General features: G+C 43.5%; 1 protein-coding gene across 2 annotated transcripts in view; it reads right to left on the minus strand.

Moving 5' to 3' along the window:
• The window catches only part of PHF20 (PHD finger protein 20), a 187682-nt gene that overhangs the window by 110881 nt on the left and 62294 nt on the right, over positions 1-14507 (minus strand). For both annotated transcript variants that reach the window (XM_050807023.1, XM_050807022.1), the window contains exon 3: positions 387-558. In XM_050807023.1, the coding sequence (XP_050662980.1) occupies positions 387-558 (172 nt within the window). The remainder of the gene's footprint in view (positions 1-386; positions 559-14507) is intronic.

The raw sequence follows: 14507 nt of genomic DNA on the forward strand, positions 1-14507 counted from the left end.
ACCAGCCTGGCCAATGTGGCAAAACCCCATATCTACTAAAAATAGAAAAATTAGCCATGGTGGGCACCTGTAATCCCAGCTACTAGGGAGGCTGAGGCGTGAAAATCGCTTGAACCCGAGAGGTGGAGGTTGCAGTGAGCAGAGATTGCACCACTACACTCCAGCCTGGGCAACAGAGCAAGACTCTGTCTCAAAAAACAAACAGACAAACAAACAAAAAAATTGGGATTCTTCAAGAGCCCCAGGTGTCATTGAGATCTCAGGGTTACAACTATAGGCCTAAATAAGAACTGGTCCCCAGCTGCTACTGAACATCAAAGATTGAAACACAAACAGCCCAATAGCTGACCTTGCATACTACAGAACTTCCCAGATTTCTTACTCACAGAAGATCCATCCTCTTCATGCAAGCCCTCTTTCCTCAGCTGTATTTTCTCTAAAGGGCGTAAATAAGGACTGTCCCAGCAGAACCACTCATCATAACGATGGTTCCAGCGCTTGAAATGGATGAGTACTTTTCCTTCCTCGTAGTCAATGTCTTCTATGTGAGCTGGATACCTGAGTCGGAAAAAAAAAAAAAAAAAAAAAAAAATTGGCATTCCTTTAATACCTACCCCAAATATCCAAATATCCATAATGGTATATTTCCAAACCTCTTCCCAAAGGAGAAGGTTACCAGGCCTACCGTTTAGAGACTCTGTGTAATTGGGTCATATCACAAATTAGGGAAGGTAATAGACCTGAGATCCAAATCCCAACCTGCATATTCCTTATTTTATGAACTATTTTATTTTATTTTATTTTTGAGACAGAGTCTCGCTCTGTCACCCTGGCTGGAATGCAGTGGTGTGCTCTTGGCTCACTGCAACCTCCTGGGTTCAAGTGACTCTCCCTGCCTCAGCCTTCCAGGTAGCGGGGATCACAGGCGCCTGCCACCATGCCCAGCTAATTTCTGTATTTTTAGTAGAGATGGGGTTTCGCCATGTTGACCAGGCTGGTCTCAAACTCCTGGCCTTAGGTGATCTGCCCGCCTCAGCCTCCCAAAATGCTGAGATTACAAAGGTGAACCACCATGCCCGGCCAGTTTATAAACTGTTAAATTAAACTTTCAGAGCCTGAGTTCCCTCATGTAAAGTGGAAGAAGCACACTGGGTTGTAGTGTGGATTAAACAAGATGACATACACAAAAGACATGAGCATACAAGAGGCAAGAAGAAAACATTTAACAACTAGATTAGATTTTACGTGTGCCAATAAATCAGAATGACCATGCAACCCAGACTGTATCAGACAGTCTCAATTTTAAGCATTTTGTAAGCAATATAATGGAATACTATGCAGGGGTTTTTTTGTTTGTTTGAGACAGAGTCTTGCTCTGTCGCTAGGCTGGAGTACAGTGGCGCGATCTCTGCTCACTGCAACCTCCACCTCCCTGGTTCAAGAGATTCTCCTGCCTCAGCTTCCCAAGTAGCTGGGATTACAGGCACCCACCACCACGCCCCGCTAATTTTTGTATTTTTAGTAGACAGGGTTTCACCATGTTGGCCAGGATGGTCTCGATCTCTTGACCTCATGATCTGCCTGCCTCAGCCTCCCAAAGCGCTAGCATTACAGGCATGAGCCACCGTGCCTGGCCTTATACTACGTAGTTATTAAAAAGAACAAGATGATTTTTATCTGTCAAGATATGGAAAGCTCTTCTAAGATATACAGTTACATGATGCAGAACACTGTATATGTTAAGCTATTGCTTTGTTTTATTGATAGATTGATTGATTGATTGAGACAGGGTCTCACTCTGTCACCCAGGCTGAAGTGCAGTGGCGTGATCTCGGCTCACTACCACCTCCCTCTCCCCAGCTCAAGTGTCCCTCCAGCCTTAGCCTCCCAAGTACTTGAAACTACAGGCGCACACCACCATACAAGGCTAATTTTTGTATTTATTGTAGAGACAGAGTTCTGTTATGTTGCCCAGGCTGGTCTCAAACTCCTGGGCTCAAGCTATCTGCCCACTTCAGCCTCCCCAAATGCTGGAATTACAGGTATGAGTCACCACACCTGACTTATTTTTTTAAAGAAGAGAAAGAAGGATATGTATTCACATATGCTTATATATGCAAAAAGTATTTGGAAGGATGCCCAAGAAACAACAAAGGTTACTTGTGGAAAAGTGTGGCCAGTTCAGTAGATGGTTTCTTTCAACCTCCATTTAACCTTCTTTCTAGACTGAGAGTTGGGAAAATCAACAACTACATTTCCCTGACTTCCTTACAATTGGTGGCCAAGGTCATAAAAACCCTTGGGTTAGTGGCCAGGTCCAGCACAAGGCCTGTCAAGCTTCCACATACATGTAAATCATCAGGGTATCCTGTTGAAATGAAAATTCTGATTCAGTATGCCAAGCTGGGGCCTAAGAGCTCTCACAAGCTCCCAGATGTTGCTGCTGCTGCTGCTGCTGCTCTGCAATAGTCAGAGCCTAATGTCTAATCATCAGCTTCATGCATGTCAGGCAGCAGTGGTGCAGATGGCAGTGCCAGTAGTGATTTCCTGACCTCCAGATCACAGCTACAATTGTGGGCCTTTCAAGATGATACCCTAAGGGCAGCCTCCTTGAGTCCCACTCTTCCAGCCTTTCCAGCAATGTAGTACCCAATTCCCTATGTTAAATCCTTTTGTGGTTAAAATACTCAGGCTGGTTTCTTTTTCCACCATTTATTCCTGACACAAGAGAGATATCTGGATAAGAGGCGGGGAGGGGCAAAAATAGGAGGGAGACTTTTTGCAGTATACCTTATAATACTTTTTTATTTCAACTATATAAAGGTACTGCTCATTCCAAAAAATAAATGGTTAAAAATAAATAAAAATATTGTATGGAGTTTTTCTCTGAAAACACTTATATTAATCAAATAGCTATTTGAGACTGACAAAGTTTACATTCTATCTGTATTTTCTCCCTGCAACCTGGTTTGTACCATTTCCTTCCTTTCTTATATCCAGCACCTAGTACAGTGCTGTCCTAATAAACACATGCTACCTAAATGAACAGGCTTGCTTTCTTGTGTCTGTATACTGTGTACTTTTCAGCCCTACACTAGCACCCTCTAAGGCAGTTTGCTTGGCGTTATTAACGTATCGCAGTACTTTGCACATACTAGGTACTCAATAAATGTTTAGCAAATGAATTCCACTCTTCTTATTCTTCCCAAAGGTCATGTATTCTGTCAGTTTTTTAATTCCAACATTCTCAGACTTTAGCAACCTATTCCAATTTCACTCCTCAAGTTCAGGCCCCCATCACTTCATGTGTATATTCCTCACAGAGGACTGGAAGAGTATGTTTTCCATAATTCCTAATTCCTACTATGCATACCTTTAATGCTCAAAAATATGAACAAAAGACAAACAGCCCTGAAACTAGTCTTCCTACTCCAATCCAACTGACAGCTGCTATAAACACAAGACATCTTGACAGCAGACTGGCTAATTATCTGATCTGACAAATGAAATAGTACAACTGTAGGAGATGAGAGGATTCCCTAAATCCACTTCTCTCTGCAAAATGGGGAGAAGGATATCAATATGGCAATTATGTATCTCTTACCCTCTCATTCATTCAGCCTACCTGAAGCTAATAAACCTCTCTAGAACAACACAATCTGTCCTAACACATTCCTATTCAAACCACTTTTTTTTTTTTTTGAGATGGAGTCTCGCTCTGTCGCCCAGGCTGGAGTGCAGTGGCCAGATCTCAGCTCACTGCAAGCTCCGCCTCCTGGGTTCATGCCATTCTCCTGCCTCAGCCTCCCAAGTAGCTGGGACCACAGGCGCCCGACACCACGCCCGGCTAATTTTTTTGTATTTTTAGTAAAGACGGGGTTTCATCGTGTTAGCCAGGATGGTCTCAATCTCCTGATCTCGTGATCCGCCCGCCTCGGCCTCCCAAAGTGCTGGGATTACAGGCATAAGCCACTGCACCTGGCCTTAAACCACTTTCTTTAATGGTTTACTATCTCTAGCAACAGTTTTCTCACACAGGGTCCCTGGACTAAGGCAGGAAATTTTCTTTACACAGAAATCATTTTTTTTTTTTTTTTGAGACAGGGCCTTGCTCTGTTGCCCAGGCTGGAGTACAGTGGTGCCACCATGGCATACTACAGCTTTGAACTCCTTACCTCAAGTGATCCCCCAGCTCAGCCACCAGAGTTGCTGGGACTGCAGGCTCATACCACCACACCCAGCTAATTTTTTGTCATTTTTTTTGTAGAGATAGAGTCTCACTATGTTGCCCAGGCTGGTCTTAAACACCTGGGCTCAAGTATCCTCCTGCCTCAGCCTCTCAAATTGCTGGGATTACAAGCATGAGCCACCACACCCCGCTTGAAATTGCATTCTTTCTTTTACTATTTAAATATACCTTTTAAGTTAAAAAGATAACAACTGTTTGTTTTTAATACCCTTCCTAATATTACACAGCCTTCAAAAAGAATAAGGCAGCTCTATGTATTGATTTTAATTTTTTTAATGTATTGATTTTTAAAGATCTCTAAGAAATGTAGGGGTAAACTCAAGCTGTCAAACAGTATTTGAATGCACTACCATTTATGTGGGGGAAGGGAGAGAGCCAATACAGTCATACCTGTTTTTTTTTTGTTTGTTTGTTTGTTTGTTTTTTGAGACGGAGTCTCGCTGTGTCTCCCAGGCTGGAGTGCAGTGGCGTGATCTCGGCTCACTGCAAGCTCCGCCTCCCGGGTTCACGCCATTCTCCGGCCTCAGCCTCCCAAGTAGCTGAGACTACAGGCGCCCGCCACCACGCCCGGCTAGTTTTTTGTATTTTTAGTAGAGACGGGGTTTCACCATGTTAGCCAGGATAGTCTCGATCTCCTGACCTCGTGATCCACCTGCCTCGGCCTCCCAAAGTGCTGGGATTACAGGCTTGAGCCACCGCGCCCAGCCAGTCATACCTGTTTTTAAATGCGTGGGCTATCTCGGGAAGGAGGATCAAGTAACCCGGTTTGCCTCCTGGAAGGGGGACTGAATAGTTTTAAGCAACTAGAGAGGATGTATGAGACTCATTTCATTTGCTGTATATCCTTTTGGACATTTTAAATGCTGTACCATGAACATATATTAACTATTAAAAGTACATAATTACATACTTATTTTAAACGTACTTATTTGGCAAAATTAAAAGTTGGCAACCTCAGGGCAAATCTTAAATTATTTTGGATATGCACTGGTCGGAAGTCAGGATTCATAGAATCAAGTGTGAACTCCTAGGCCACCAACTCCACTTGCTCTGAAGGGTCTTTGTGTCCTTGGCTAATATAAAGAAAGCTTCTCCGTCATTCAAAAAAACTTTACTGGGCACACGTATCCCACTCTCTGCAGACCTAAACAAACCCTTCCAAGAGGCTCAATAGTAGCCAAGGGGCAAAATTTTCCAAAGATTAAGTGGTCCTCCCCACTTCCCTAAAGTACGACAAAGATGCAAGTCATTTATGGTGGTGGGGACTCAATTACATTTCAGAGAAGAGGGAGGCTACAAAAACCATCTTAGAGATCAACCTGGTAAGACTTAGTAGATCACAACTCTGCCTGCCCTGGGGACAGCTTAGCTTCATCAGTCAACAGGAATTTACTAAGTGCTTTTGATCTGACCAGTCAATTCTAGGTCTTGGAAGGGATTATACAAACATGTGTTCTGGCCCCTGCCCTTGAGGAGAACTAGACACATAAATGGATTAGGCTTTAAAACTATTAGGTTGAACCACATTTAATTGCTGATAATCAACTGCTTTTTACCTACCAAAATAGCAATTTTATCTGGTTCAATCTAAATATTTGGACAACCATAAAGCAGGCTGAAGATGATGAGACAGGGTTAACAAAAGAGATATGAATGGAATTTGTACAGACAGAAAAAGGAAGAGAGAATTTCTAGCTTCCATGTGTAACTAAGAGCCATTGATGAGACTCTAGTTTCCAAACTAACATTGCAGCTGGGAGTTATATTTCCAATCAATGGGAATATTAGCCAGAAAGGGGCAGATAATCAAACTAATAACAAAAATTAGCTCTTAGGAGGGGACAGGGATTAGGAATAGCTAAGAGATTTTTGCTTTAGTGTGAATTTTTTTTTAATTTAGTTAAATATTACTTTATAAGCAAAAATTAAGTACTTTTTGGGGTTTTGGGTTTTGTTTTTTGTTTGTTTTTGTTTTTTGTTTTGTTTTTGATACAGGGTCTTACTCTGTCACCCAGGATGGAGTACAATGGTGCAATCTCCACTCACTGCAGCCTCGACCTACCAGGCTCAGGTGATTCACCTCAGCCTCCTTCGTAACTGGGACTACAGGCTCACGCCACCATGCTTGGCTAAGTTACTTTTTTGGTATTTTTTTAGAGACGGGGTTTTTTGTAGAGACGGGGTTTTGCCATGTTGCTCAGGCTGGTCTCGAATTCTTGGCCTCAAGTGATCGCTGGCCTTGGCCTCTGAAAGTGCTAGGATTACAGGTGTGAGCCACTGCACCCAGCCAAAAATAAATACTTTTAAATTAAAAGTTTAAAAAACTTTTTTAAAGATATCAACCGATATCTTCATGAACATTATGTTTATGTACCGCTATGGCATACCCACAAAATGGCATATTATACAGCCATAAGAAAGAATGAAGACACACTCTATGAACTGATATGGAAAGATTTCTATGACACATTAAGTTTTTCAAAAACAAGTTACAGAATAGTGTGTATCTTATGACATCTTTTGTGTTATAGAAGAGGAAAATAAGAATATTGGCTGGACATGGTGGCTCATGTCTATAATCCCAGCATTTTGGGAGGCCAAGATGAGAGGATCACTTTGAAGCCAGGAGTTTGAGACCAGCCTAAGCAACACAGTAAGACCTCATCTCTAAAAAAAAAAAAAGTTTAAAAAAAATTCGCTAGGAGTAGGGGTGTGTGCCAGCTACTCGGAAGGCTGAGGTGGGAGGATCACTTGAGCCCAAGAGTTCAAAGCTGCAGTGAGCTATAATTGTGCCACTGCACTCTACCCTGGGGACAGAGTGAGACCCCATCTAAAAAACAGATAATAATAATAATACATTTTTAGAATTTTCAGCCTTTGTCAAGAAGATTATAAAACTTTTCCCTTTTATTTTATCTTTTTTTTTGAGATGAAGTCTCATGCTGTCGCCCAGGCTGGAGTGCAGTGGTGTGATCTCGGCTCACTGCAACCTCTGCCTCCCAGGTTCCAGTGATTCTCCCACCTCAGCCTCCCGAGTAGCTGGGACTACAGGTGCATGCCACCAAACCTGGCTAATTTTTTGTATTTTTAGTAGAGATAGGTTTCATCATGTTAGCCAGGCTGGTCTCAAACTCCTGACCTCAAGTGATCTACCTGCCTTGGCTTCTCAAAGTGCTGGGATTATAGGTGTGAGCCACTGCACCCAGCCTCTTCTATTCTGTAAATATAATGAACTGATAGATTTCTTAAATTTAAGTTATCATTACTCTGCTAGAATAAATCATATTTGGTTTCATGCACATTCATTTAATAAGTCTCTACTTGGTGTTTCAGGATTTTATTGACAAGAATTATACCTCTTTTATAAATGAGATCTGTCCAAGTTTCCTTGTATTATGCCCTTCCTGCCCAGTTTATTAGGCTATGATAACCTCACAGACAAACTAGAATGCTTTATTTCATTTTCAATGAAACTACCTACTCTGAGGGCCTCCTTAGAAGGTAGTTCTTTATATACCTTTCCCAACCCTTCTATGGTCACTAGTCTGATTAAGTTTCCTACCTCTTCTTTTTTTTTGAGACAGCATCTCGCTCTGTCACCCAGGCTGGAGTGCAGTGGCATGATCTCGGTTCACTGCAACCTCCGCCTCCTGGGTTCAAGTGATTCTCCTGCCTCAGCCTCCCGAGTAGCTGGGATTACAGGCGCCCGCCACCATGCCCTGATAATTTTTATATTTTTAATAGAGACGGGGTTTCAGCATGTTGGCCAGGATGATCTCAATCTCTTTACCTCGTGATCCACCCCCCTTAGCCTCCCAAAGTGCTGGGATTACAGGCATGAGCCATCGCACCCAGCCTCCTACCTCTTCTTGAGTCAATTTCAGTCCATTTTTCCTACACTGATAAGAGAGTTTGAAATGATAATCAGGTACAACTTAAATGTTCAAAAATCAATAGTTTTCCTTGGAAGAAAGAGTTCAAGAGTCAACAAAAATGTTTCAAACTCAAGTCACAAACAAGATTTTTAAATGGCTAATACAAACACAAGGCTGCTAAGCACTTTACAGGGCAGGAACTATGCCCTATGAACTTCATTATTCAACAAACACTCCTGAGTTTGTATTATGAGACAAACAAACTGCTAGGTCCTGGAGACACAGAATAGATGACCAATCATCAGAGCCCCCAGGGTGGCAAGAGCCCAAAGAGAAATTTGTTAAGCCCATGGGATTTCCCATTCCTCTCCACAAGCAAAAAGATCAGGAACACTCTGGATCTCAGGAAGAAAGGAGAGAAAAAAAAGCATAGCTGGCCGGGCACAGTGGCTCATACCTGTAATCTCAGCACTTTGGGAGGCCGAGGAGGGCAGATCACCCAAGGTTGGAAGTTCGAGACCAGCCTGACCAACATGGAGAAACCCCCATCTCTACTAAAAATACAAAATTAGCTGGGTGTGGTGGCACATGCCTGCAATCCCAGCTACTTGAGAGGCTGAGGCAGGAAAATCACTTTACCCGAGAGGTTGGAGGTTGTGGTGAGCCGAGATCACACCATTGCACTCCAGCCTAGGCAACAAGAGCGAAACTCCATCTCAAAAAACCAAAAAACAAAAAACAAACAAACAAACAAAATAAGCATAGCTCTAAAATGAACCAGCCTGCCTATATCCCATAACCAGGACTAGAGGAAAGAGAGGCATTATTTCTCCTCCATGTCCAGACCAGGCTGGACAGTCTGGGTTTCTGCTGCTCTTCACTGCCCCCTTCTAAAGCACTTGAATAAACCCTCCCCTCTTTTTATTTTTATTTTATGTTGTTTTTTTTTTTTTTTTTTTTTTTGAGACGGAGTCTCACTCTGTCACCCAGGCTGGAGTGCAGTGGTGCGATCTCGGCTCACTGCAACCTCTACCTCCCGGGTTCAAGCAAGTCTCCTGCCTCAGCCTCCTGAGTAGTTGGGATTACAGGTGTGTGACACCACGCCTGGCCAATTTTTGTATTTTTAGTAGAGACGAGGTTTCACCATGTTGGCCAGGCTGGTCTTCAACTCCTGACTTCATGATCTGCCCGCCTCAGCCTTGCAAGTGCTGGGATTACAGGCGTGAGTCACTGAACCGGGACTATTTTTTATTTTTTTTAACTCTTCATTCTAGAGCCCACGATAAACTTTTTCATCAGAGTCCCATTTTTTCTAACTAAAGGGTTGGGAAAGGTTTCAGAGAAGACTTAGCCTTTGGATCAAACCTTCAGAGATCGAGTCTGAATCTGCAGGGTATCCTGCATATATTAGACATTCAATAAAGGTTCACCAGATGTACTTTTTAAAAAGATTTGGAGCCACAAAACAGCAATAGGAATATATAAACAAACCAAGATGAATCATCAAAATAAACCAATGATATCCATGTTGTAGATGTCAGGAGGACAAACATACCCCAGCATGAGAACTGTTAATTTGGAGGGGATATATGCACATGGTGGTCACCATGACAAAATTAGTCACAAAACTGTTTTCCAAAGGCCAAAAAGTATCAAAACCTCTTATCTAAAATTCAACTTGGAAAGGACAGATAAGCAAAACTTCATAATAAACAAGGTTACCATAATGAGCTTAATTTAAGCAAGTCATATAACTAGTCACTAAGCCAACCAAGAAGCCACAGAAGACCAGTATAGCCAATGTCAAATGGAAAAGGACAAAGAGAATGAACAGAAATCAGCAGAAGAAAAATTCATTAAACGATAATTCCACAAACATTTTCTGAGTACCTACTCTGGGCCAGGAAGTATACTAGGGATTAGAAATACAGAACCAAATTTTTTTTTTTTTTTTTTTTTTTTTGAGACGGAGTCTCACTCTGTCACCCAGGCTGGAGTACAGTGGTGCAATCTCAGCTCACCACAACCTCCACCTCCCGGGTTCAAGTGTTTCTCCTGCCTCAGCCTCCCAAGTAGCTGGGACTACAGGTGCCCACCACCACGCCTAGCTAACATTTTTTGTATTTTTAGTAGAGACAGGGTTTCACTATATTGACCAGGCTGGTCTCGAACTCCTGACCTCGTGATCCACCCGCCTTGGCCTCCCAAAGTGCTGAGATTACAGGCATGAGCCACCACGTCTGGCCAGAACCAAATCTATTAAGATGTGTGATCACAGCAACTGGCAGAGGATGACAGGCCCTATGTTACAAGACATAGTAGACTTTCTTTTTTTTTTTTTTGAGACGGAGTCTTGCTCTGTCGCCCGGGCTGGAGTGCAGTGGCCGGATCTCAGCTCACTGCAAGCTCCACCTCCCGGGTTTACGCCATTCTCCTGCCTCAGCCTCCCGAGTAGCTGGGACTACAGGCACCCGCCACTTCGCCCGGCTAGTTTTTTTGTATTTTTTGTAGAGACGGGGTTTCACCGGGTTAGCCAGGATGGTCTCGATCTCCTGACCTCGTGATCCGCCCGTCTCGGCCTCCCAAAGTGCTGGGATTACGGGCTTGAGCCACCGCGCCCGGCCACAGTAGACTTTCAATTCCTCAGACACGCCACACACCTTCCCATACCAAGTATACTCCCTTTACCTGAAACAACAACCCATGCCCACTCTTCCCAGGGAGCATCCTTATCCTCCTATAGCCTCAGAATCTCTGACTACACTACCTCAAGTAGCTCCCATTTCCTTCCAGTCTGTGTCAGTTTCCTACATGTTTCCTTCATAGCATTTACCCCAATCCGTTATTATTTCATTTGTTTGTGTTTATGGCCTGCTTCCCCAAGAGGCAACAGGCACTGCTAGAGGCATCTGTCTCTTAATCACTACAGTATTGTCTGGGGGAATAAAAGTATGTAAGTATGTCTATAGGTACAAATAATTGTAATAAAGTATACCAGGTGCAACAACAGACGACTCCTTAAGGTAGAATAAGATACAGAGGAGCAAAAGGGGAGAGGGAGAGGAAGAGGATCAAGTGAGAGGAGGGCCCAAGACAACCCTGGGGAAAAGGAGACACTCGATCTCCATTCTGAAAGATGAGTAGGCATTTTCCAGCTGATCAAGGAGGCAGTGAAGCTGGGGAGAGTTTCTGGGAGAGGATGTAATAGGAGTAAACCAGCACAGTACAGAGGAAAGAAAGCACAAAAGAGGACAAGGAAATTCAAGGGGATGGAGGAAACAACAACTCCGTTTGAGGGGCCATGGAGGATCTTATGGATGGACTGCTGAGCCCTAAATGAATGTTTGCCAAGAGCAGTCCACGCGTGGCAACCAATACACCAACTGCATGTTGGTGAACACAGAGCTGCTGGTCCACAAGGTCTCCATGAGGAATGAAGAATATTATATTGTGCTTTTCAGTAATCTGGACCCTCTTTATCAAAGCTTCCCAGCTGAGGTGCCACAAATGGGTTACCAGTGGGCAATGACATGAAGAACGTTGAGATGCCAGATAACCACCATATAATCAAGAACTACTAGAAAATTTTAGTGTGTGAGGCTGGATGCAGTGGCCCATTCTTGTAATCCCAGTGCTTTCCGAGACCAAGGCAGGAGGCCAGGAGTTCAAGACCAGCCTGGGCAATAGAGGAAGACCCTGTCTCTATAAAAAATTTTTTTTAAATTAGCCAGGCCTGTAGTCTTAGCTACTTAAGAGGCTGGAGTTGGGGAATCACTTGAGCCCAGGAGTGCGAAGCTGCAGTGAGCTATGATCACAATACCACTGCACTCCAGCCTGGGCAAGAGAGTGAGACCTTATTTTTAAAAAAATTTAATCAGCCCAGTACAATAGCTTATGCCTATAATCCCAGCACTTTGGGTGGTTGAAGGAGGAGGATCCCCTGAGCCCAGGAGTTTGAGATCAGCATGGGAAACATAGGGAGACCCCATCTCTCTGGACAAAAAAAGAATTTTTACTTAGCCAGACGTGGTGATGCACGCCTGTAGTCCCAGCTACTCAAGAGGCTGAGGTGAGAGGATCACCGGAGCCCAGAAGGTTGAGGCTGTGGTGAGCCATGATCACACTACTAAACTCCACCCTGGGTGATACAGTGAGACCAAAAATAAATAAATGGGAAGGAAGGAAGGGAGGGAGGGAGGGAATAACTTTAGTGTGTATATTTGTAACTAACCTGGCATTATAAAATCACTCCCAAATAGTAGCTGGAACAACTTTACATGTCTGCAAATTTGGCACTCATTCCTTCAAAAGGTAGGTTTTAATTGTTTTATCCTTGAATATGGCCTCATTTCTAACAAGCAAAAGTGATAGTGTGGGACTTCCAAAGCTGGGTTATAAAAAGCACTGCAGCAGGACGGGGGAGAGAGAATATCAGGAAGAAGAGTTAATGGATGCTGGGCTTAATACCTAGGTGATGGGATGATCTGTGCAGCAAACTACCATGGCACACATTTACCTATGTAACAAACCTGCAAATCTCACACATGTACCCCAGAACTTAAAATAAAGTGGAAGGCAAAAAAAAAAACAAAAAAAGCAATCTTTTGAATTAATAAAGTGATGGATTATCTAACTACAAAGTTGATGTGAAAAAGAAAAAAAGCACTGCAGCCATTCCACTTCTGGGTATATATCCAAAAACACTGAACACAAGGACTCAAACAGATGTCTGTACTCCAGAATTCACACAGCATTATTCACAATAGTCAAAAGACATCCCAATAGTCAAAAAGCCACTCAAGTGTCTAACATATGAATAGATAAAATGTGGTATATCCATACAATGGAAGAGTATTCACCCTTAAAAAGGAATAAAACTCTAATACATGCTACAACACAGATGAACCTTGAGCACTTATGCTAAGTGAAATAAGCCATTTGAAGGACAAATGCTGCATGATTCCATTCATATGAGCTATCTAGAGTAGCCAGATTAATGAAAGCAGAATAGAGGTTACCAGGAGCTAAGGCAAAAAGGGAGGGGGCAGTTGTTGATTAATAGATACAGGGTTTCAGTGTGGAGAGATGAAAAAATTGGGCCAGGCACGGTGGCTCACACCTGTAATCCCAGCATTCTGGGAGGCTGAGGCAGGTGGACTGCCTGAATTCGGGAGTTCGAGACCAGCCTGGGCAACACAGTGAAACTCCATCTTTATTAAAACACAAAAAGTAGGCCGGGTGCGGTGGCTCAAGCCTGTAATCCCAGCACTTTGGGAGGCCGAGACGGGCGGATCACGAGGTCAGGAGATCGAGACCATCCTGGCTAACACGGGGAAACCCCGTCTCTACTAAAAAATACAAAAAACTAGCCAGGCGAGGTGGGGGGCACCTGTAGTCCCAGCTACTCGGGAGGCTGAGGCAGAAGAATTGCTTGAACCCAGGAGGCGGAGGTTGCAGTGAGCTGAGATCACGCCACTGTACTCCAGCCTAGGAGACAGAGTGAGACTCCGTCTCAAAAAAAAAAAAAAAAGAAAAAGAAAAAATCTTGGGCTGGGCATGGTGGCTCATACCTGTAATCCCAATACTTTGAGAGGCCAAGGGAGGAAGACTGCTTGAGGTCAGGAGAGACAGGGTTTCACCATGTTACCCAGGCTGGTCTCAAACTCCTGGGCTCACGCAATATGCCTGCCTCAGCCTCCCAAAGTGCTGGGATTACAGGCCTGAGCCATGGCGCATGGCTAAGGCCAGGAGTCTGAGACCAACATAACATAGTGAGACTCTCTCACTATGAAAAATTTTAGGTTGGGCTCAGTGGCTCATGCCTGTAATCCCAGCACTTTGGGAGGCTGAGGCCGGCAGATCACCTGAGGTCAGAAGTTTGAGACCAGCCATGGCCAACACGGTGAAACATCATCTCTACTAAAAATACAAAAATTAGCTTGGCGTGGTGGCACAAGCCTATAATCCCAGCTACTCAGGAGGCTGAGGCAACTTTGCCGGGAGGCAGAAGTTGCAGTGAGCCGAGATCACACCACTGCACTCCAGTCTGGCAAGAGAGTGAGACCTGTCACCAAAAAAAGAAAGAAAAAAAAAAAGAAAGAAAGAAAATGTTTTGGAGAAGGATGGTGGTAATGGTTGCAGAACAGTGTGAATGTATTTAATGCTACAGAACTGTACTGTACACCTAAAAATTATTAAAATACTAAATCTTATGTTATATGTATTTTACCACAAGCATATATACACAAAGCACTGCTGCTTCTGCCTCACACTCTCTCAGATTCCCTGTTCTAGGGTAAGTCAAGTGCTACATCGTGAGAACATTCTAGATGTCTATGGAGAGGTTCACATGACAAGGAACTGAAGCCACCTGTCAGGAACCA

This window comes from Macaca thibetana, chromosome 10 (genome assembly GCF_024542745.1).
Source record: "Macaca thibetana thibetana isolate TM-01 chromosome 10, ASM2454274v1, whole genome shotgun sequence".
Taxonomy (NCBI): Eukaryota; Metazoa; Chordata; class Mammalia; order Primates; family Cercopithecidae; genus Macaca; species Macaca thibetana.